At 42.3% G+C, this 24,067-nt stretch overlaps 1 protein-coding gene across 4 annotated transcripts in view; it reads right to left on the bottom strand.

The window, feature by feature from the left end:
* The window catches only part of DYM (dymeclin), a 241,242-nt gene that overhangs the window by 93,899 nt on the left and 123,276 nt on the right, over window positions 1-24,067 (bottom strand). For 2 of the 4 annotated variants that reach the window (XM_074570403.1, XM_074570404.1), the window contains exon 14: window positions 8,306-8,470. The exons of the other annotated variants lie outside the window; for them this stretch is intronic. In XM_074570403.1, the coding sequence (XP_074426504.1) occupies window positions 8,306-8,470 (165 nt within the window). The remainder of the gene's footprint in view (window positions 1-8,305; window positions 8,471-24,067) is intronic. 4 annotated transcript variants of the gene reach the window in all.

Here is a 24,067-nt window from a genome sequence, read left to right as displayed (position 1 = left end):
AATTGTGATAGTTCTAGCTGCAGTCGGTACTTTCCACTAATTTCATCCGAACCTAACGCGTGCTGGAATCACAGCCCCAGCCTGTTGATTTGCAAGGAGGGCTCACGATGAAGAGGACCTTCTGCATAAGCCAAAATGTAGCTTTGGTGAGAATCTGCGTTTTAATTTGACAAATTGGAAGATGTTTTAAATCATTAACATATGTTTGTTGTTTTCCAAGTGAATAATTTTCTATATTTAGGCAATAATTACACATTTTACTAAGTTGCCTTCACTAGCTAAAGGTCACGCAATGCTGTCTGGGAAACCAAAACAGGTAACAGCACATCACCAAGGTGGACAAAAGAAAGAATACCCACGGTGCACTCCATGCTGACAGTGACAGTGAGTTATTGAAGCTGCTGGAGGGGTGACTTTCTCCACCCAAGAGGTGACGTTCTCCACCCTCGGAAACCCAGCAGATACTACAGAGGAGCTGAACCTCACTAAAGCTTTTGGGTCTAAGCAGAAAATGGGCTTACCCAGTGACATTCTTCACCCAAAAGTTGATGTTCTCCACCTTTGGAAATTCAGCAAATACTACAGAGGAGCTGAACCTCAGTAAGGCTTTTGGGTCTAAACAGAAAATTGGCTTACATGGTGACCTTCTTGACCCAAGAGGTGACGTTCTCCGCCCTCGGAAAGTCAACAGATACTACAGAGGGGCTGAACCTCACTAAAGCTTTTGGGTCTAAGCAGAAAATTGGCTTACACAGTGAGGTTCTTCACCCAAGAGGTGACGTTCTCCACCCTCGGAAAGTCAGCAGATACTACAGAGGAGCTGAACCTCAGTAAGGCTTTTGGGCCTAAGCAGAAAATTGTCTTAAATGAGCATAAATCCTTCTGCTTTCAGCTATAAACTATTAAACCATGTTCAGTCTGACATTCATTTTGTTCTTATTCTCCTGAACTCTTCAGGCAAGCTATAGAATATTTCTCTTTTTAGTTTCCAAACAATAGCTTATTTACATACTTATAAAAGAATAAGACACCCTCCCCAATCCTGATTAATTGCCAGACATTACGTATGAACGCAAAACCCCCGGACTCCAAACACACTGCTACAATGGAAATGTGTGAAAGTAATTTTGTTCCAATTTCATCTCATGGGAACGTGGGCTCATAAGCATTCAATTAAAAATAATTCCGTCTGATCGAGATGTGTTTTAGTTTCACATGCTAATGCGGCAGAATGCGTCTAGATCGTGCCTGTGATAAATTTTTACCAGGGCGGGAGGAATAGAGATTATTACATAGAAAGAACACAGGATTTGCCATTTTTCCCTTTCAATTTAATTTTTTTTGTGTGTGTGTGCATAAGAATGCGGTGTTTTGGCAACTTATGCTCTTTTGAACTAAGCTCACCCAGGGGGATAGTACCTGGGAAGATAACATTTGGAATGGGCAAATTCTGAATTAAAATGCAGCCTTTTAAAGAAATCTGTAAAACAAACAAAATACCAAAATCCCGCATGGCAATCCGCCTGTAACTCCGATTTTTAACGGCGAAAAGCCACTTTGATCAGTTCGTCTGACACAAGTCATCGGAATTCCCGCAGCTACTTCCTCCTCCAAGGCCAATAGCTGTGGCTGGCCTTGGACATATCTTTTAGGAAAAAATCCAATTTCATTTAAAAATTCCAATCTTGGGAAATCCAGAGTCCTTGTTAAACCATTCCAGTGAATCATCCGCTGTGTAAAAAAAAAAAAAGTCTCAATTGGTTTTGCTTCAATTTCCAGCTACTGGAGAGCATTATATTTTTGCATACTAAAGGACTCCTTATTAAAGACTTGATTCCTTAATCTCCCAAATTTTTTCAGAGTAAACTCATACATCTGCCCTAGTTCAAAGTCATTTCAAAGTCAACGCCACCTGGACCTCTCATCCCAAGAGCTCGACCTACGTACAAATTCTACCGGCTCTGTGAAAACACACCTTGCTCACATGGCTATTTTTTTGACATTAGCAATTTTTCCCCTTCATTCATCGCTGCTTCCCTAAAAACTATTCTCGAGTCGTTACATTAAGTAGGGTAGGAGTTAATGAAGCCGGGCAGGAGGGTTTCCACCAGATGTGTGCTCACACTTGATGAGCATCCAGTTAAATTGCATTTTGAGACCTACAAGCGAGGCAATTTTTCACCCACCAACTACCCACAGCATTGATTTTCTATCTCCCCGTCTTCTTGATCGATATGCTGCGCAGTACGAAGACAAATAATTTGCAAGAGAATTATTTATAAACAATTCCCCTCTGCCAAGTCACTCCATGTTGAGTGTAAAGTGATCCTTCCACAATAAAAAAAGCCCCAACTCGCCAATAAAATTATCAGCAGTCGACTAAAAATCACAATCAAAAAGCAATAAAACATTAAACTATATTCATTCAACAGACCTTTATCCACTTTTTTTTTTTTTTAATTCTATTTTTTTTTCCCCAAAGGAAAAGAATTAAATGAGCCGGATTTCAGAGAAACGTTGTTCCACACCATCACAGCGGCCAAAGAAAAAAGCCTCCTCTCCTGACCCGTGATCCCAGATCCGGAACCGAGTCCACACAAAACATCTTGCGTGGAAGCTCAGAGAACACAATTTCCATAAAAACTTACAGGCTGCTCTATCGAAAACTCAGCATTTTGGTATTAACAAACCGACCCGCGTCCTCAAAGAAATATGAGTGTAGTTAGATTGGAATTTTTTTCCCTTTGCCCATTTTTACTTATTCTTACTTTTACTTCAATGAGTAAAATCAAACTTGTCAGCTGTTCCACGGTCTACCCAGGAGTGAAATTTAAACCGCACATCCCATAAGCACTGAAATAAATTATTACAGCAACCCGCAGCATTGGGTTTGCATTGTAAATAAAAAGTAAAACAACAACTATTAAACCCATTAGGAAAAAGACCACCTTTGAGCCTTTAGGTTAAACACCGGTTATTGGAATTTGTCGATGTGCGGGTGATCACGTTAAGAGAAAAAATTGTATTAATTGTCACAAAAATACACAATCTCCAACTTTGACATTAGAAGTGGGATGAATAACGCTTTACGTCTCAATAACAAGCAAAATTTCCCAACCAACCCATAATTATAGTCAATGATAACGCAACGATATCGCAGTCCCCGAACGGGTACCAATTCTGCGCTCCTCAGCCTTCCGGCTGGGCAGGACGCTGAGCGGAGCACACGGAATAGCGCTTATGGGAGCGGAAAGGAAAAAAGGAAGAGGAAAAGCACCCGCAGACCATTCGGTCGGATGCCAATTTTGGAGGCAAGGTACAGAATCTTCCTAAAACAGCCCACAGAAAATAAGGTTTTCATCAGTATCATCAAAAAAAGAGGATCAAGTTAGTTTATTCCTAAAAAGGACTTAAATCTACCAAGGTTTTTAGACTTCTTCATTGGAGAAAGATGTTTGGTTTTTTTTTTAAATTAAATTATCTACCATTCCAGGAATAGTTCGCTTTTGTGATAAATGAAGCGAAGCTATTTCTCGCCTGTGACGGGTCCAGCCTTCTGCCATTTTCATTATTCTACTCCTAATCCTGTGACCTAAGTGGGTTTGTTCATAAGACGTGAAAAAAGCAAGCTGTTGTTCGAAACTTAAGAGACTTAAAAAGCCTTCTCAATAAGGTCCGATCACTACGTCACAAATTATTTGCCTTTTCACAGATTTTTAAGCGATTTATTTACCGATAAAGGTTTTCAATAGGTCCTGAGACTGGGGCACCTCATGAGATCAGACTCATGCCTACTTTTCCTGTAGAAGTAAGATGTTGTTACCTTCGGAAATTGTCTCATTCTCAACCGATTTCATCCGTCTACTCCAATTTCCAGCAACATTTTTGTTTTCGCGCGCCGCTTTGGATGGAAGCCTACCTGCACTGACTTCACTCTCTTTGGGAGACTTGTTTGCAGAGCCGGCCCTGTTTACCCAAGGTGTGACACCAAATAGAGACCTTCCCATTGAAATGGTCCTTAAAATCAAAATAATATTGCTCATCTTGTTGATTTTTGTGTTTATATGTTGTCCCACCAACCAAACGTTTATAATATAACCGTTGTTATTTCTCAGTAACGCTTTGATTCGCTTTAGACAGGGAGCACTTTCAATATCAGCTCTCAAGTGAAGTAAGGATCAATATTTGCAACTGCGTATTTAAATTATCACACCCAGCACGTTTCAGAAGTGATAGAAATTATTTTCAAAAGTTATTTATAACTGACTGCTTTAACTGGAAACAGCCGGACAGAAAAGGACCGGTTTTCAGAAGGGCGAAGGGGCTCTTGAAGAGAACGCCCAGATCTTCTGTTACCCAGATCCTATGTAAGGGTGGGGTACTGACTATTTCACTTGCTATTTTACTAAATTAGGGTGAGATTTTTATATTAACTGCTTAAAAACTGAACGTAACCAAACGCTCAAGGTGATCTATAGAACCAGAGAAAAAGAATCCGCGCCAGGCAAACCCCATTTTAAAGAATACTAATTGACGTCCTTTTGCATATTGCATTAATCCACGCAAAACCCCCTCAATAATAAACGTATCCCACTTTCCCATCACAGACTAAAGCCAAAGAAACTATGTCAGAATTGCAAATATTTTAGCTGTTTTCCAGGATGATACTCCGACACCTTTTCCTGGCTGTACCGAAGGACGGGCCAGTAATCCATACCATGAGAAAAGGGTGTCTACACACTCCCGGGATCCAGCCCCCATGTCCCAGCCCAACTCACGCTCCAAGATAAAAAAAGTCGGCAACTGGATAACGAATCCAAGTTGGTTTTATCCAGTATTTTAACCATGACGTTGCAGCAACAGAAATATTTCTGGTAATTAGCAGCATTTTTCAAAGCTCATCTCCAAGGCCCTGGATCCAGCAAAGAGACATTCTTAAATTAATGTAATTGCGGAATTCCATCAACTCCGATGGCACAGGAGGAGTACCGTTGCAAAGCTTATTCTCTACAGGCTTCAGACAACGTGCCAGAAACACTTCTGGAAAAAGGAGTACTAAAATCTTATTAGATCCATTTTGCTGTTTAAACAAAGCATTAAGTAATAAAAGATACGCAAAATGGGTAAAACTGCGTAAATTTGACACTCCATTTCTTTGTTTTCTTTTCTCTGGGCAAAAAAAGCTTCATTCAAATGAATCCATATAACTTTTCCTTTCGCTCGACTGCTTCGTGAGCGTGTTTACTCAATTTACGAGGCTCAGCAAAACCCAATTTCCTGCTTTCACGCCGACAACGTCAAGCCAGCTACGAAAATAAAACTTGTCCCTAATTTGTTCAAGCATCCCCAAACAAATCCCCGCTTCTTAGCCGCCTTTTTCCTAGGACAACGCACCAAGCCAGTTTCCTTGTTTAAAACCAATTGCCCCGCGACCGACTGCGACCCAAAGAGGTTGAAAATTGAAAAAAAAAAAAAAGCAAAGCATTAAAACGAGCATTAAAACATCAACGCGACAAACGGAAGGAAACCATAACGGGAAGGGTGGGCGGACGTATTTCACATCCCGAAGGACGGTTACTGCGATCATCAATAAATAGCACGGCCACAACAGAATTATTAGACAGTAGCGATGAGAGATGACAATCCCAGGCTCAATATTTATGCTAATGCATTGCATATTAAAATTAAGATCTCGCGTCTCCTCTGGTTTTATAATTTAGAAAAGCCACCGAAAGCACGACTGGCACTAAATCCGAATGAAACTGCCTGGAGACCTGCGGTCTTATTCCCTGTGGGATATGGGAATATATACCATTTTCCTTCCCCTCTCCCCCAGTTTAACCAGTTTGGCTGTTCAGTAAGCGTGGGATGCTCTGTGCCTATAGATTTGATCTTACACAAACCCATGGTAGCTTGAAAATGTGAACAACGTTGATCCGCCACCAGCATAAACACACTTCTTAAAGTGTTTTAACAGAGAAAAGCGCTATTAACTACTATTAATTAGTCTGTGCCATCATTCAAAAGCCGCCATCACCTTTTCTCCTTTGTTTTATTAATTCCCTCTCCCCACCTCCAAATTAAAGGTTACAACTCTTCACGTCCATACCCATGTTTGCACACAAAACATACCAAAACAGTATTAAAAACTTTAATTTTATGGGCTATCTAAAGACAAGCAACATCACCTGGGGGTATCGGGACAAGGTTAGAGACTGGGCAATACTCAGGCTTATATTTGTAACTGTAAGTATCGTGTATACAGTATAAATATTGTACAGGAGTATTGTAAAGAGGCCTGGACAGGAGGGTCGTGATTGAGAAATCACCATAATTAATTATCCTCTGCGTTTAGTAATTTACGCATTCCACCTCTTCTCTGAGCGGGCGGTTCCCAGGATAAAATACTGCAGCAGTTAATACTGGATGGATGCATGAATTCACACAAAACCCACTTTTTTTTTTTTTTTTTTTTTTTTGATACCTCTCCATTTACGCCACCGTATTTGACTGCTATTTACACGCTTGGCGCAGCCAACTTTCCCGAGCGCAGGCTTTTCTAATCACGTATTACCGTAACAACCACAGAAGATTCGCCGCGAAAACCCGCTACCTCTATATTTTTCTAGCAGCAATTTCTATTTCAAATAGGCTCTGCCCTCCTTCTGTCTCATAGAAGGGTAGCCTGGAATGAAACCCTGAGATTTTACAGTCGCCCAGGCTGATAATATTCTACGATATCTTAACCGGCGCAGAACTCCCGGTTCAGAAAGTAATACCAGTAAACTATTTCTCCATCAGTTGCGGTATGGGGGACCGACTAGATGAAGTTTTTGCTCTAAAAACGTCACAAGCTTGTTGTATGAAAATATATTTAGTGGTATTAGCGCTTATTTGCATCCCTAAAGCCACCTGCAAGATGCCCTGTCCATGGAGCAGCACTTACGTCTCCCGAGGATGATTTTGCCAACTTAACGTTGTAGCGTCGCCATTGCACGGAATTACCCAAATTTCACTGAAACCAGCTGGAATAATTAATCCATTTCTTTTCTTTTCAGGACATCGTTCCTACACGTAAAACATTCCATCTTAAACGAGATTTTGGTGCGGACTGCCCTCATTATTATCAATAATTTTTAACTTACGCCTTCGAAATCTTTGGGTTTCGCCTACTTTAAGACCGCATCCCTGTTCCAAATTAATCTGGAGAATGCCCCTGGGACAGTCTGTTGAATTTCATCTCCTGTCGAGACCCTTCAGTGTAGCTCTCCATCATTATATGTCCTACCATAAAATTTCTTTTGTAGAAAAAGAGCTATTTCAGCTTGCACGCCAGATTTTCTTCCCTTGACAATCAAGCTGGTTTTACTTATATTTACTGTGTGGTCTATTGCTATTGTATGTGGGCTGAGCCGGGAAGCTGCATTTCCACCCCTGGATGCTTTCCACGTTCTGCTCAATTTTGTCATGCAATTTTTTCCTTGTTTTCCTAAAACTTCTAGCAGCTCGGGTAATATCTTCAATTACCCGCAGCGTCAACAGTGAGATAGTAAAACTTGATTTTTACTTGGAGCAAGCATTTTAGCGACAACGTTTGGGGATTGCGAGTAGAAGTTATTGCTAAATTCCCCGCTATTTCACAGTTGCTGCAGAGCATCTGTAATTCTGCATCGTGAACAAGGATTTTATGCCGTCGTTCAGGGCGGATGACTCTCACCGTTCTTGTTCTGTAGAATCCCAACCGATCAGGCACATCAAAAAAGGCAGCACTTACTGTAAATTATCATTAATTTACTGAACTTGAGGGAAAAGTTCTATCGTTCCCATTCTTAAAAAACAATTTATAGAGACAATGTTACCAAAATAACGGGCATCGAGGAAGTATTAGACACTTACATGTCAGACAAGGTATATCTCCGCGCTAATTCCAACTACGTAACTGGATGGAAGCTTTGGGAATCACAGCTTAGATTTTTATACCATAGCTTTGGAAAAGGATTAAAATACTTTAACATTAGAAGCGTTTAAAACTTCCAAAGGCCACACATTCATTCTAGAAGTTGTATTCTGAATTTAAAAAAAAAAAACCAAACCAACCCAAACAACCAAAACCCAACACGAAAAAACCCAAACCGTTATTAGACTCCCACCTCTACGACATTTTTTAGGACATACATCAAGGGTGCCACGAAGACACAAACCATCCCCGTAGAAATTAATGCGATTCAGCAGATTACTGGAAAACATGCAGAGATCAGTCACGGGGCATGCAGCATGCAGTAAAGGGAGAGCAGAGGTTAATAACCTGGCAGCATAGGATCTGAGAATGTGAGAACAAGTTAAAGACAAGAGTTCCTCTCCATTGTCACTGAGGGTCGAGAAGCAATGCTGCAGCGTAGAGCAGTGGGAGTGGGGGAAATACAGTTTGTCCAAGACATACACATATCTCCGCAAGTGGCGGCAGGTATAACTGAAAGACAAGGGTAAAGGGAGAAAAAACAGAAAAAAGAGGTATTTTCCTTTAAGAAAGCTAATTCACGGTTTAACGTCCTTGGTTGGTTTTTTTTTTTTGTGCCAAGAGTCAATGGAAGATGCCAAGCGTCAATGGAAGATCCCAAGTAAGCAATGGAGCAGTTTGACACAAAACAAGTTTCAAAAGCCAGACGGATCTGTCTGGTTCTGTCACTACCGCAAAGGGAACTCGCCAAGTCTCACAGGTTAGAGATGCGAGACATGGCGGGTTTTTTATTTTTTTCCACCCTTTTCCTTTTTTTCCTCGGGTTGATAATAATGCATTAAGAGAAGTTTTTTGCCCCTCTCAATTTGCCCTGAAAATATAAACGCATGAGTCTGAACCCGGTTTACAAAGTTTACCATTAAAAAATTTGCAAAATTTAACCGATTTTCGTGGAAATTGACATCTCACAGAATTATTGATCAGCACGAACTGCTCTCTCAGCCTGGAATTCCAGTGGCAGAGTATTCCTGTACTTAATTCCAGTGCCTCAAACATGGGGCTTTATCATAACTGAGTTACACACTTAAGAGCTGGTCAGCTTTTTGATGAAAAACTACAATCGATTCCATGAAATAACTGTAATAAAATACTTGGTTTTCATACTAACCAACTCTGAATGCTCTAAGTAAGAGATATTACCCATCCCTGTTCACAGGATACCCTCCCGCTCCTAAAGGAAAGGAGAATAAACTAATTAGAGTAGTTCACAGAATCACAGAATGGTTGGAAGGGACCGTTAAAGGCCATCTAGTCCAACCCCCCTGCAGGGAGCAGGGACATCTTCCACTAGATCAGGTTGCTCAGAGCCTCACCAAGCCTGGCCTTGAATGTCTCCAGGGATGGGGACTCCACCACCTCTCTGGGCAACCTGGGCCAGTGTCTCACCGAGGTTGTTCACCTGCAACAAACTGCATCATTGGTAAACTCTGAAGCACATACATCATATTACCTCAAACATTCATTATTATAGGCTTTGCATAGAAAATACCTCATTGCATCATGGTGTACAATAGAGAACAAGTCTGGTGAGGAGCGGCTGAGGGAGCTGGGGGTGTTCAGCCTGGAGAAAAGGAGGCCGAGGGGAGACCTTCTCGCTCTCGGCAGCTCCCTGAAAGGAGGGGGTAGCCAGGGGGGGTCGGTCTCTGCTCCCAAGGAACAGGCGATGGGACGAGAGGGAACGGCCTCAAGTTGCACCAGGGGAGGTTTTGGATGGATATTAGGAAAAATGTCTTCCCCAAAAGGGTTATCAAGCATTGGAAGAGGCTGCCCAGGGCAGTGGTGGAGTCCCCATCCCTGGAGGTATTTAAAAGACCTGTAGACATGGTGCTGAGGGACACAGTTTAGTGGTGGTTTCAGCAGTGTTAGGCTGATGGTTGGACTCGATGACCTTGAAGGTCCCTTCCAACTTAGGCATTTCTATGATTCAATGTCAAAGACTAAGCACCTCCGTCATTAAAGGCGCTAAGCTAAACCTGAATAAAATCAAGGCTCAGACCTCTTGACCAATATGTACATGAAGAAAAATTTACATCCAACTTTCACTGACTAATTGTGGCTACCGTGTTTGAAATCACCAAAATCAGTTTTTCCAGCAGCCGCGACATCTACAGTCGCATGTTACTGAAATTTTCGTTTCCTGTATGTTTTACGCGACATATTACTTCTACTTTACAGCAAAAGGCAATCTTCAACTACCATATAGTACGGAGAAATTTGAAAAAGCAACATTAGAGAAAAGAAAGAACACCATATTAGATTGAAGGTGCGTACGTGCATGTATTGTTCATGTATTCTGTGTACCCTGAGGACAAAACCGGAGCTCAAACTGTACTAAAATCCCACCCCAGAAGATTATAATTTCCTCTTATAAAAACTAAAAGCCATCTGATCAACAGGCTGAATTCTGACAACAAAACACTACAGTGTCAACTTCCAATAGCTAAATAGTAGAGTATCTCGATACATAAGTCTGGGAAATCAGGGCGGACTTGAGTTATCCCAACTAAAAAAAAATAAAATATATGTATTTTTACATAAGAATAAAATTTCACTAGGTTTTGGGTTTTTTTTTAGGTAGTAAAAATAATAAGACTCCTCTAATGCCTTCTCACTACGCAAACATTACCATAGCTAAATCCACTATAAATTGAATACTGAATTGAATAATATTGGAAAAAAATAAAAAAATCCATATGCTCCATTAACCTTTAAGTTCTCAACATTCTTTGTCTTTAATAGGCATGGCTATTAAAACCACCGAACCCCAAAATTTTCGGATCCATATCAACAGAGCTTTGCATCAAGATTTGGGAGACTCAAGTGAGAGGCATCTGGTAGAAATCCATCTCTCACATCCGATCATCTGTGGTGCCAGAACACCAACTGGATGGAGATGAATGTGAACATGGAAACCCAGCAACATCTTTAAGATAAGCGAAGATGCTCAAAACTGACAGGGATCAAGTCAAAGCACCAAATTCAATCCGTTTGAATTCAGCAAGTGGCATTTTGAAGACTCCAAGGGTTTACTCCCATGGGTGGTTCTTTGTGGGTTTCTTGTTTGTTTTTCACTTTCTCTACTACACACAGCGGGTGGGGGACTGAGAGACACCAAAATTGAACGAAACACCAAAACCAACCCAGGAAAGGCTCATTTTCTAACCATGAATAACGAGTATTTTTGAATAAAAATATACGTAAAATAATTTGATGCTATAAAAGACAGCGTAGAGAACCTGACATCTGGGAAGAGGCCTGGAAACTACCTGCTACTTAAGAATTCTTTGTACTCATGTTTCTGGCATCCATGAATATGTTTTCTTCCCTGATTCCGGCATTGTCTGATCTTGCCCAGCAGCTGGTATAAAATGAGAAGGCAGGGAGGAAGCTTGAGTATTGGTTGGGCAAATGAGACAAAAAAAAAAAAACACAAAAAACTAAAAAACCAAGAAAAGAAAAAAAACCCCAACAACAAACTCTTTTGGGAAAAGAAAAAAAGAAATAAATCTGCTCAAGAGGGAAACTGCTCTTCCTTGTAATTCTCTCCAACTTCTGGAGTCATCCTTCCCGCTGTCACCCTGCAAGGACAGCCTGTTCTCACAAACCTTCAAAAGTGAACGCCTTCACTTGACTGCTCAGAGGATACTCTCACCTGCTTATACCAACCTCCTGTAAGGCTGGAGCTCTGGTCCTCTCTTCCTGAGAGCTTTTTAGATTTGTCTGAAGCAGCAGTACTTAAAATCACAGAGTGGCAGGGGTTGGAAGGGACCTCTGGAGATCATCTAGTCCATGCCCCTGCCAAAGCAGGGTCACCCAGAGCAGGTTGGACATCCAGGAAGGTTTGGAACATCTCCAGAGAAGGAGACTCCACAGCCTCTCTGGGCAGCCTGTGCCAGGGCTCTGCCACCCTCAAAAGAAAGAAGTTGTTCCTCGTGTTCAGATGGAATTTCCCATGTTCCAGTTTGTGCCCGTTGCCCCTTGCCCTGTCACCGGGCACCACTGAGAAGAGCCTGGCCCCATCCTCTTGCCACCCACCCTTTAGATGTTGATGAGCATTGATGAGATCCTCTCTCAGTCTGCTCTTCTCCAGGCTGAACACAAGACTACAGCCACAGACTAAACACTTCGCAAAAATAAGACTTAAAAAAATAAGAAGTGCTGAAATTCATGATACGCTCACCTTATTTTTTTCATCCAAAGTTTTAAGGACAGACTTCAACAAGACAACAGCACTAAGCAAAACCACTTATGTCCTTATTTATTTAAACCAGAAAGCTGATATTGTCTCGACTGAAGTCGAGGGCAATTTTAAAGTAAATATATCAAAGACAAACACATAAACGGCACCAGGCCAACACCTCTTTAACAAGACAGCAACGAAGCAAATTGGGCAGGGTATAGAAAAGCCGTCTAAACACGGTATTCACCAACCCCTCTATAAATACAACCTAGTCTGAAACAGCATAGACGGAATTCAAAGGAAAAATTCCCAGTGCTAATGGTTAAGTAATTGTAATACATAATCTTCCTCTCGGTGCATTCCAGATTTTATGAAGGCTATAAATCTTTAACATCCTTGAGAAAAAGTAAGGTCTTGAAGACATACGTGCCCCACGTATTAGCTCAGAGAAACAGATTAATCTGCAGCAATAAAAAAAAAAAAAAAAGCCAATACTGTTAAGCCTGATTAAATATTTAGGTCATATTGTTTCTGCGGCAGAATTTGAAAAATGGACAGCAAATAACATCTTTGCCTGATTTTGAAGACTTAATCGCGAGACTTTCAGGCGGGAGTTACGCTACAACATGATTCTATGGAAGAGCCAATACGAAAGCCTTTTTTTAAAAAAAAAACAAAACACCACAATGAAAGTATAAGCTAATTAAACTAGCACATGTTAGTCAGCACCCCAAATTATCCGTATACACGCGGGGAGAATGTCGTGACGCGCTACGAACGTTTTACTACTGTTCATGTTAGCTTATGTTCTAGGAAGTCCTATTAGTCATTACTCTTCTGTTCCCAAAGACAAACCCAACCAAAACACATTCTATACTCCCTAAAATACTACCCAGATGATGACAACAACTTATTAAATCACTCCCTGAGAATGCCTAATTTATTCTCTGCCTAAAATATCACCTATTAACGTTGTTTCAACCAATAAAAGCCTGTTTGCCCTCTTGCCGACAGTAAAATACATCGTATTCATCACAAAAATATTAGAATTTTGAGCAAAAGTTTCCATTTCTGTTTAGCACTCTGCCGTTGATGACCTGACGACATGTGCTGCTGCTGAACCGCAGCAGAATAAATATTGTGTAGGTACTTGGTTTTTAGTACCAAGACTGTTATGAAAGATTGACACACACGCATCAACAGAAAGGAGGGCTGGGGTTCTTTGGGGTGGGTTTTGGCCACTATGGTGTGAGCACAATTAAGCTCCCTAAGATAAAATAAAAGTCGGTACCGGGCATGCAGGAGATCACACTGACCTTTACCATACCAGAACACTTCAAACAAGTCCTCCTTTTTCAGCCAGTTTCAATGTATTTTTTTATTATACTTATCTTAGAGTCATAATTAAGGTTGAAAGGGACTGTAGGGGGTCTCTAGTCCAACCTCCTGCTCAAAGCAGGGTTAACACTGAATCCAGACCTGGGTTTTGTCCAGTTGGGTCTTGAAAGCCTCCAGGGACAGAGACTCCACAACTTCTCTGGGCTCCTGTGCCAGGGCTTCCCTGACTGTGAAAAATTGTCTTCTTCCATCAGGCTGGAACCTGCTGACTTCAGTTCATGATCATTCTCTCATCTTCCTGCCACACGCTTCTCCAAAGAGCCGGGCTCTAACTTCTCTGTAACCTCCTCCTCCATGTGGGAATGCTGCTAACCTTTTCTCTGAAACTCCTGTCATAGCCTTGCCCCAAAGCCTTCTCTTCTCCAGGCTAAACGAGCCCAGTTCCCTCAGCCCATGCTCGTAAGAGGTCCTCCAGCCAAGTGCTCCAGCTCCCAAGCATCATGGCAGCCCTCCACTGACCTTGCACCAGTTTAGCCACACCTTCCTTACCTCCAGGCGCCCAAAACCAGTTCTCCAGACATGATCAACAGTGGTCTTGCAATGGCTTGAGTCAACTCTCATAGCACATTCAAGATGTGCTTCACCAGGTCCCACAGACGCGCGCGTGTGTGTGTCAGTTCTCAAGTAATCCCTGACTTGATCCTTTTTCACTACGGGTACTTCCTTCCTCCTTGATCCCCACCAAACTTCCTAATCCAAGTAACAGGGTGACTTCTCTTTCTAAAAATACTTCATTCCTACAGGTCTACTTTTCAGCTACGTTACATTTAGATCTTAAAACGCAAAGCCATGACAGGATTTTAAATCACATTATTGCAAACCAGCCGTTTGGAGGGGAGGGGTCATTATAGGGTTAAAGGTGCCGTAACGACACAGAAGAGCGCAGCACGAAAATTATTTAAATACTTAAAAAGCGATTATTTGTGATAATGGGTCGCAGATGTACGTTCCCATGCCCCGACGCGGCGCTCTGTCACAGCACTGGCCAAACGTACACGACAGGCTTATGAGGGGAGTATTATCTTCATCATAAAAGTATTTATAGTAAAAGAGGGCAAGGAAATGAAAACCAAACAAGTTCTGGAGATGTTTGATACCGACTGAAAATCAAATGATAAATACATAAGATTCGTCTATAGAAAGGCCAAATTCCCCCTGTAGAGATGAAGCTCTATCAAAAAGAACAAAAGGATTTGTATATTAGAAGCAGACACAAGGAACCGAGGACCCATCAGAAGAAAAGCTACGAAAGAGCTGGGAGGAGGTGTCTATTCAGAACTGATGTTTCAGACAAAGAGCAAAGGCTTTAATCACCCAGATGCACCAGTTACTCGGAAGACACATATCCCTGGCAGCTTAAGGGATGCTACTACGGGAATGTCGCTTTTGAAGCCTCCTGCGCTTTTATCCTTTGGCTAGACGTTCGTGATAATTCACAGGCTCTGCACGGGATTACAGGAGACGCCTACGACACCCGCATTAACACGGACATTTGCATCTCGGTCTGCGCGAAGCTGAAAATCCTCCGTCGCGAGACAACGGCCAGAGCCCCACCAGAGACGGCGGCGCTTGGCTGAGTCCTCGCCCCGTTCCGCAGCGGGATTCATCCCCTCTGAGCCCACATAAATCGCGGTATTTGGAGAAAGACCTACTTGTGGACCCAAGAGCACAATTAATGAGTTACAGAAACATGTCTCTACACAACTTCACGGCAAATTTATTTATTCATTGCAGAACTAAGTGTATTTACTTTACCTAAAAGCCTGTTCTTTCCTAAACTTGCTGAAGGCCATTACCATTAAAAAGGTTGAGTCATTCAACAGTTATAAAGACCCAGCGCGCATTAAAGTTGTTAAATCCTGATTCTTTCTTCTGTACCTGTAGTTTCACCCGCCATTTAGAAGTGTCAGATGTTTCAAAGTGCAATATTCTTTTTGCGAGCCACGCAACCTACGGTGGAAACACCTTGATTTGAGTACTTAAGGGACTCAGAAGTTTCACAAACCGTTACCTCGTATTCCTAAAATCAGTTTGAAAGCCTGTTCAAAAAAAATCCTTGCTTAAGCGTGGGGTCTGAAGGGACTCAAAACTTCCACGTGCGGTGGGGAAAGGAAGGTTCTCAGGAGCAATTTGGAGGGCACCGACGCAGTTCCGTTGGGTGTTATCAGTAACTGCTCTGCTTCCCTCCTTGCAGGCGCTCATATCTACGCCTGGAGGGAGATATTAGCTCACAGAACTGCAAAGCTAAAAGAAGTGTCATCTATATTTATAGAATGACACCATTAAAACGTGAAATAAGCAGCACCCTGAGAGGAAAAATAAAATAATTTATAAACAATGCTGTATTTTCATTTTGTGCTCATGCTTATTTACAGCCGTAATACGATTTTAGGTTGTCAACGAAATCCTTCTGCGATCCTTACTCATTCGGTTCTTCAGACCGCAGTTTTCCCCAAAGAGAACATTTCTAACAAGGAAACGAGAGGCTCAAAAGGGTACACGTTGTATCAGAATAAAGTGCTTAATGAGCCAAATACCCTGCAACTGCAGATAAAAAGACAGGTTCGAGCAAGTGATGTATCTTGAGTCACCTCTTCATTTCCGTCCTACAAACGCGTTCCATTCAAAACAAACTGCGAAGAGGCGGCTGCAGTTTCTAGGCTTCTACCAGAATAGCAAATAATAGTTTCTAAAAGGCTATTGGAATTCTCTTGGTTTTTTGGTTTTTGTTTTTTTTTTTTTTTAAATCTCCGAAAATCTTATGCAGGGCGATTTATCGCTGTAAAAAAGACTTTTTAAAATGCCAAACACTGTAAGATTCGCATCTTCAGCGTACCGTATATTGAACACCCAAATCCCAAATATTACAGTGGGATACAACCCAGTAAACACTTTAGTGGCGATTATCTTTTTTTCCAGGCCGGTTAGAAGAAATCAAAATTGCACTGGCAGGATTGGAATAATGCTGCTAGCTTTCTCAATTTTGCTTCCTTGCACTGTTAAAACATGCAGAAAACTTAAAAGGACACAACTCAGAACCTCCGCCTACCCTGCAAATTAATCTGTAAAACAACGCTATCACAAAACCAGTTATTTCTGTCCAGCTTTCTTCAAATATTTCTCCCTCTCCACCGTAACAGATTTGCAAGATCGACAGTTTTACAAGCTGGAAGGTTCCGCCAAAAAAAAAAGAAAAGTTTTAATTCCCCAATTTGAAGACTATTATCAAGCTCTACTGTTTCCAAAGAGCTAATGTGGAATACTAAATTTGAATGGGCCGTTCATGATAATTAAAGATGGGACAACGGGACCTTCTACCCCCAAAACCGCAGCTCTCCGTTGCGCGAAAGCATCTGTGTGATGCTCTAGATTCCCTGAAAGAGGTGACAAGACTTCAGTAAACTTCAGTTTTACGGCCACGATTCTGTGCTAATTTGCATCGCGTTAATTTAATCACCCATTCTGCCAAGCATCCATTCTGTACCGCACAATTTCCTGGATGGCAGAAGACTAATGAGATGTCCTAATGACTTCCCCCCCTCAAAATGACCGTCGTACAAGTCAGCAGACACACACAAAGCGGTCGAGGGAAGAGAGAACCATCTTGTCCAACGCTGAGCTTTTAGAGCGGTATATATTTAGATATTAAAAGCCTTTTTAAGCCAGGTGAGCGATCAACAACGGTGTTTTTAAGGAGTCCTGTGCCATGATACGCAGAGCAGAGGATAACACAGTGCCACCACTCTGCTTCGTGTGAGAAGACCCTGAAACAGAATGAAGCAACGGTTTGTCCAAGACCCCTCCGTGGCTGACGTTGATCCGATCTCTCTCAAAATAAAGCTGGGAGTCTGTCCATCTGGGAAATCTCCATAACCCATGAGCTTGGGTGTCCCGGGCTCCGACCACTTCTAATGGCATGCAGGGCATTCAACTGCTCACGCCAGATGGGGGACGAGGGTATTACTGTCCCATCAGGTGCCCACTCGGAATCCCCAGCAGGTTCAACCGGGCTTAAACCAAGTTCAATGATATTTCCATGTTGGAAACAGCTGATATCAGCCTAAAACCTCACCTCCATATGTTACACGCAGGCAAAACCGGGCGAGCCCACATGGAGAACTCCTCTTTCTGTTGATACAAGCGGCATTTTAATACGTTTGATGACAACTGCACTCAATACACAGTAACAAAGGATGCTTCATTCCTTTTAAAACTGAGCTTCGCTACGTTTAAATTGCTAAATCATACCAGCAAGAGGACATTTGCTACTAATGTTCTCTTTTCCCTTGTTGTCTCCCCTTTTGTCACAGCCGTTCCCACTAATTGCAATGACACCTCCCAATTTTGGAGTGGCTGATCAGCTTATAAGCTTCCCCGCAGCTAATCTAGGTCAACAAGCTACTAATAAGGCCAGCATATGTTTCTTTTATTTAACGCTATCGAGATCTTTATAAATTGCTTCTGTCCCCCAACAAAAGGCACTCCACAGATTCGGGAATGTATGAGGAAGTAGTGACGGTGACAGAGTGGAGGATGAAGAGCGTAAAAAGCATCTGCAAATAAGACTAGCGTGTCTGTGAACAGCTCGTGAAAAGAGGAAACCAAAGCTCCCCAAGGTTGACCAGCTGACACAAAAAAACTCTGCAGGTATCTTGCTGTGCACACAGCCTCTACTTCCAAGAGTCCGCAGATTAAAACCAAAGTTCAGGCTCAGTGGCTTGGAGCTGTTTGATCTTCCATTCCCACAATGTCCTCCTGCAAACATGGCCTGAACATGACAGTAACCTTTTTCTGGGAAACCGTGACTTTTCGCTCTACTTGGAACTTCTAATAAAATTTCACATCTAATAAAAATGTCATTATCGCTTCTGCGACATACCGCACTGCACGAGGGGTTAAAAAAATCTCAACCAGTTTCTCAGAAACAGAATATCATTGCATATCATAGAGTCATAGAATGGTTAGAGTTGGAAGCGACCTTCAAGATCATCATCCAATTCCAACCCACCTCCCACCCGCCCAGGTTGCTCCAAGCCCCGGCCAACCTGGCCTTCAACCCCTCCAGGGATGGGGCAGCCACAGCTTCTCTGGGCAACCCGGGCCAGGGGCTCACCACCCTCAGAGTGAAAAATTTCTTCCTCATATCTCATCTAAATCTCCCCTCTTCCAGTTTGAAGCCTTTATCCCTCGTCCTATCACTACATGCCCTTGTAAAAAGCTTTCTCCAGCTTTCTTGTAGGCCCCCTTCAGATACTGGAAAGCTGCTATAAGGTCTCCCCAGAGTCTTCTCTCAGATAATAGATGTTTTCTCCTCTAAACTACAATGCTACAAAACTATTTCAACGTTAAGAAGCACTAAAATGTCTTTGAGGTTTTTAACTCCTCCCTTAGAGGCAACGTCAACCAGTCACTTCTGTGGCCTTCCATACTGAAGGGAATTTATTGCTAAAATCTAGGGCATACAGTACATAGCAAATGCCACGGGGGAAAAAATAACACAAGTCTGTCAAAGTAACCAATCCACTAGCCACACGGCAATGACAGTTTGCTGAGATGAACAGGTCGTTTTCTACTGCTGTAAAGCAAACGCTGAAAAATCCAACACGCTGGTTGAGTTGCAGATAAATTGCCCAAAGTCGAATCCACAGAAAGATGCTTTTTTCCTTGTTTCTTTCAGCAACATGATGTTAGTATGAAAATATGTGGGGATGGGAATTATCAAAAGCCACTGTTTGTATCAACAGGTCCCTCAAAGTACCGAATCAGAGTGCGGGGCTGCAGGGCATCCCACACGTTCATGACCTGCACCAAGAGCATGGCCAACAAAATCCAACATCGGCCTGACGTTAAAACCCCCTCTTGTTCAGAAAACTTAGCAAATAGTCATACTCTTGCAATAACTTTCATTACGGTAATTTCCTTCTAGCACAGCTACAGTCCACATGATGCAAAAGAGGAGAAAAAAAATTACCTATTATTCTGGAAACAGTCAGACTGGAGATATTTACACGTCACTACCAGAAACTGGGGATTTGTGACCGTGCATCGCCCAATATCTGCAGAGACAGACATCACTGGTTTAGTGAAACTGTTCACTACCCTCAATTCCTTCCTTTTTTCTTTTCTGCGGTTACAAAAAAGGAAAAGACAAGACGATGCTCAGAGGGTTCAGTGTTTCACAGCTCTGGCCACAGGACATTAATTTTAAGAACCCCTTTCAGAGCTTGATCTTTTATTATTATATAAATTGACTCGTGGAGTCTCTTGATGTAGACCGGTGTGAGAGCAGGAGCAGCCGCTTTTCCCTGGGGTTTGCTATTATGAACACTCCTCTATCGGGATGAAGAGATCAGTAAACGGAGATTTAATTTAATGGTCCAATTAAGGTTTGAACCCAGACTATAAAAGACGGGTCTATTGATCGTTCTTACGGTGGCACTGAAGCCTACCCGCTGTGCGCGGTGTGACGCAAACCTGCGCGTTTCAAAGCATCCTCGGAGCCACGCAGCTCTAAGCAACTGAAATCCCTTGTTACGACAGCAGCGAGGGAGAAATAATAAAGGACGCAGGAATTAGTTTTCATATTATGTGTTAATAAAGGTATAAGTTGGCTCTTAGGCTATAGCTCTACCACTGACATCTTGTATTATCCTGCTTTTTGATTCCTGAAAACTGAAAACTTCGGAAACAAGACTTTTGCAAAATAAGGATGGGTCGAAGGTATCCAGCTCCTAAACGTGGAACAATTTCACCATTCATTCCCCTGCTGCAAGACAGAGGCGAGAAAGAGGAGTGTAACAGAAGTATCGCACGCCCTATTCACCTGATTTCTTTGGCTCGATTCACACGTCTCATTTAAAGTTTGAAGCGCCGACTAAGCTAAAATTTCACCGTTTAAAAAAATCACGATTCCCGTAGGAGAAGCAACTCTTCTGTTCCTCTCCTTAAGTTTTCAAATGAGAATTGAATTAGAAACCAAACAGCTTTGAAGTAGTCATGCAGCAACCTGGGTTTTGATTTTTCTTTTTTTTTTTTTTTTCTTCCTCCAAGTTTTTCTCCTTAAGAAGTGCCTTTGATTTGGGTAACTCGATTTCACTAGTTTTCCGTACCAACTGTCCCGTCGCTCTTCTCCAGTGAAAGCGGAAGGTGTATGTTAAAGAGCTTTCCCGAAAGCACCGTGGACATCAAAGAGGGAACAAAAAAAAAAAAAAAAAAAAGGCAGGAAAACCGGAATACTCACAGAGCGTAAAGCCAGGTGGGAGAGATATTTGCTGATCTTCCTACGTGAGCAGCCTAACGTGTTTCAAGCCAGCAATTACATCCCATTATTGTGACGATTCACAATTTTACGAAGCAATTGGTAAATTGTAATTTCACCCCATTCACATACTAAAAATTACAGATTTTTCAGCAGAACGTGGCCCCTAATACGCAGGTCAGGTCACACACATTTCGCTGCCGCAGAAACCTTTTTTCTTCTTGGCTGAGCGCACATATTGGCTTATTTGAATACGCAAATGCCTGGCAAACTCAAAAAATCTTCTCTATAGATCCTTGTGGAAGAAAGTTTAGGTATAAAAACACTTCACCAAGACACAGAAAATGATAATAATAAAAAAATATTTTCAATAAATAACCACAGGCCAGGAATAAAAAGCCATGGTAGCAGACGTAATTAATACATGCATTAGAGTCGGCATCGTTCTGCCAAACACAGAAAAATGGGAAAAAATTGATTAGTTTTCTCCTTATCCCTAATTCGTAAAAGCAACAACTGACACGATCTAGGGCAAAGCAGAGGGAAGTAATACGCTTTCTTCTTTTACGGGCAACACAGCATGAAAATTGACAATAACAACAATTAATCTGACTACGTACAGCCTATAAAAAGGTAGAGAGAAAGTAGAGTCAGGAAAAATAAAATGTCATGCGCGCTGCCAAATAACACGGGAGATATTACAAAGATGTGCAATTCTATAAAAAAAGACCGAAAAAGGAAAACCTTGCAGGAAAAATCGAACCGTTTTATTAAAAGCCATTCTGGGATAAGCAGCGAACTCTGTTCTGCAAAGGAGCTAATATTTATTTCTGCAAACCCAAGCACTCAAGAATTATACCAGTGCCCAAGCACAAGGCACACACTTAATTGTGTGCTAAAATAAGAGGAAAAACTTCACGGCAAATGTTTTTATAATTTACTTTTTGACCTGGAGTTACTGGTTTAATCAGAGAAGTTTTACAGGGCTCTGACAATTTTCCTGAGAGCAATTAGGGCCATCGTTAATAATAATAATAAAAAAAGGCTGATAAACTTGAAGTCAGACTCTGGGTGGACATTACTCCATATTTTAAAAAACTAGCTACGTGGTTTCATACACAGAAATATAAAATACACGGCTACATGCATCTATTATCAAAGTTCAGAGACTTTCTTGGGAAAAAGGCAAGTTAAAAGACCAGTTACGAGAAATGCCTTTTTTCCCTCATCCGGCATCAAATTTGCTCATCAAAGCTACCTGCAGCTGATAACCACTTAATTATTGCAGTAGGAATACAATGTTTTTACAGAAACTCACACATTACAACTTAAAGACAGTTAAGAAGCGACTTTAAAGACCATCCACTGCCACCCCCTGCCCTGGGCAGGGACACCTCCCACCGGCCCAGGTTGCTCCAAGCCCCGTCCAACCTGGCCTTGAACCCCTCCAGGGATGGGGCAGCCACAGCTTCTCTGGGCAACCTGGGCCAGGGGCTCACCACCCTCACAGCAAACAATTTCGTCCTCAGATCTCATCTCAATCTCCCCTCTCCCAGTTTGAAACCATTCCCCCTCATCCCGTGGCTCCCCTCCCTGCTCCAGAGTCCCTCCCCAGCTTTCCTGGAGCCCCTTGAGGGACTGGAAGGGGCTGGAAGGTCTCCGCGGAGCCTTCTCTTCTCCAGGCTGAACCCCCCCAGCTCTCTCAGCCTGTCCTCCCAGCAGAGGGGCTCCAGCCCTCCCAGCATCTCCGGGGCCTCCTCTGGCCCCGCTCCAACAGCTCCGTGTCCTTCTTGTGCTGAGGACTCCAAAGCTGAAGGCCGCACATCAGGCGGGGTCTCCCCAGAGCAGAGGAGAAGTTGGGGTCCTATCTGTTTCTGCTTCTTCCAGCCAGCAGGACAATCAGCATGGCCGGCTGTACGTCTCACGCTTTGCTCTCCTACCACGTATAGCAGGGCTACGATGACACTCAAGTACAACATACCGCACCCTACAGCACGCACAAGTCTCTGACCTGTATCCTTTTTTAACACACCTTTTTTTCTTAATTCCACTTGACTCCCATGAGCATCAGGAAGACATTGGAAACCTCTTTCGTCATATCATTCCCCGAATCCCACCGAACTCTCTACGACAGCCAAAGAAACGAACAAAATCTGACATCGACATAATTACACGCCATCTTTAAGTCAAGCCATCTAACAGGGAGAAGTGATTTTAGGGGCTCACACAGCCCTGCACGTGAACAGCTGTGGTGATAATGTAGGAGAAAAAAAAAAAAAAAAAGATAGTTTTTCTAGTCCCATAAAAGTAATTTAATGTTAAATTTGCGTGTCTAATTAGCGAGGTGTATGGCAGCCTCTAGTGGTGTCCGCCTGCGTAGAAAACGGCAAACATACCAATATATGAAGCTACAGGAAAAGCTTTTGCCTTCAGGAATCAGCTGTCGTCTTGTCACTAATTTCACTGGAATGACACGCTGATGAGACGTCAAGAGTAGAGCTGCTCAGGGCAAGACTCTCCGTTTCCAAGCGTCACATATACAAGAGCGGGCTGGCTGTAGAAAGGCTGAATATCATGAAATGACTTAACGGAATTAACGCCAACTGACCGGCGGATTTAAGTGACAAATGGAACATCTACGCGAATACGCCGGTTAGGTGTGGGGCTTCACTTTTTGGTAATCGTAGAATAGAAACCGAGCAAAGGAAAAAAACTACCCTCATTGCAGGCAACTCTCCGCCTGGCTGTACTTTGGTCCTTAGAGACTACACAGCCACCTCCGGCAGTCATTTGGGACAATAAGGACAACAACGCACGTTGCATTTTTTTTTTTTTTTATAATAATTTAAAGGTACTACCAACGTCGGCGCTCTGCAGAGACGCAGCTGATTAAATAGATGTGTGTAATTAAAACCAAACCAGTGGCAACAGCGGATAGAGGTGGGAAGGACGGCAAAGTGAGGGCAGCCTGCAGTAGAGGACATCCAACATTAAGTGAATACTGCCCTGGATCTTATAATAAAACATCTATTACATCTATTTTTACTTCCAGCAGCTGCTTGGGATAGATTTATACAAATCCGTCAGTTTTCATGCTTGCTGGGACGCGATACAAATTACCCGACGTTATGAAGTTGTATTTTACTCCTCTCTTAAGTAGACTATATTGAATATTCTCAGCTAATTCTTTCACAGAAAATAGTCTTCAGAATGT

This window comes from Larus michahellis, chromosome Z (assembly GCF_964199755.1).
Source record: "Larus michahellis chromosome Z, bLarMic1.1, whole genome shotgun sequence".
In the NCBI taxonomy this organism is placed as follows: Eukaryota; Metazoa; Chordata; class Aves; order Charadriiformes; family Laridae; genus Larus; species Larus michahellis.
The sequence above is the reverse complement of the archived record's forward strand: the minus strand, read 5'-3'. Positions and strand labels throughout refer to the sequence as shown.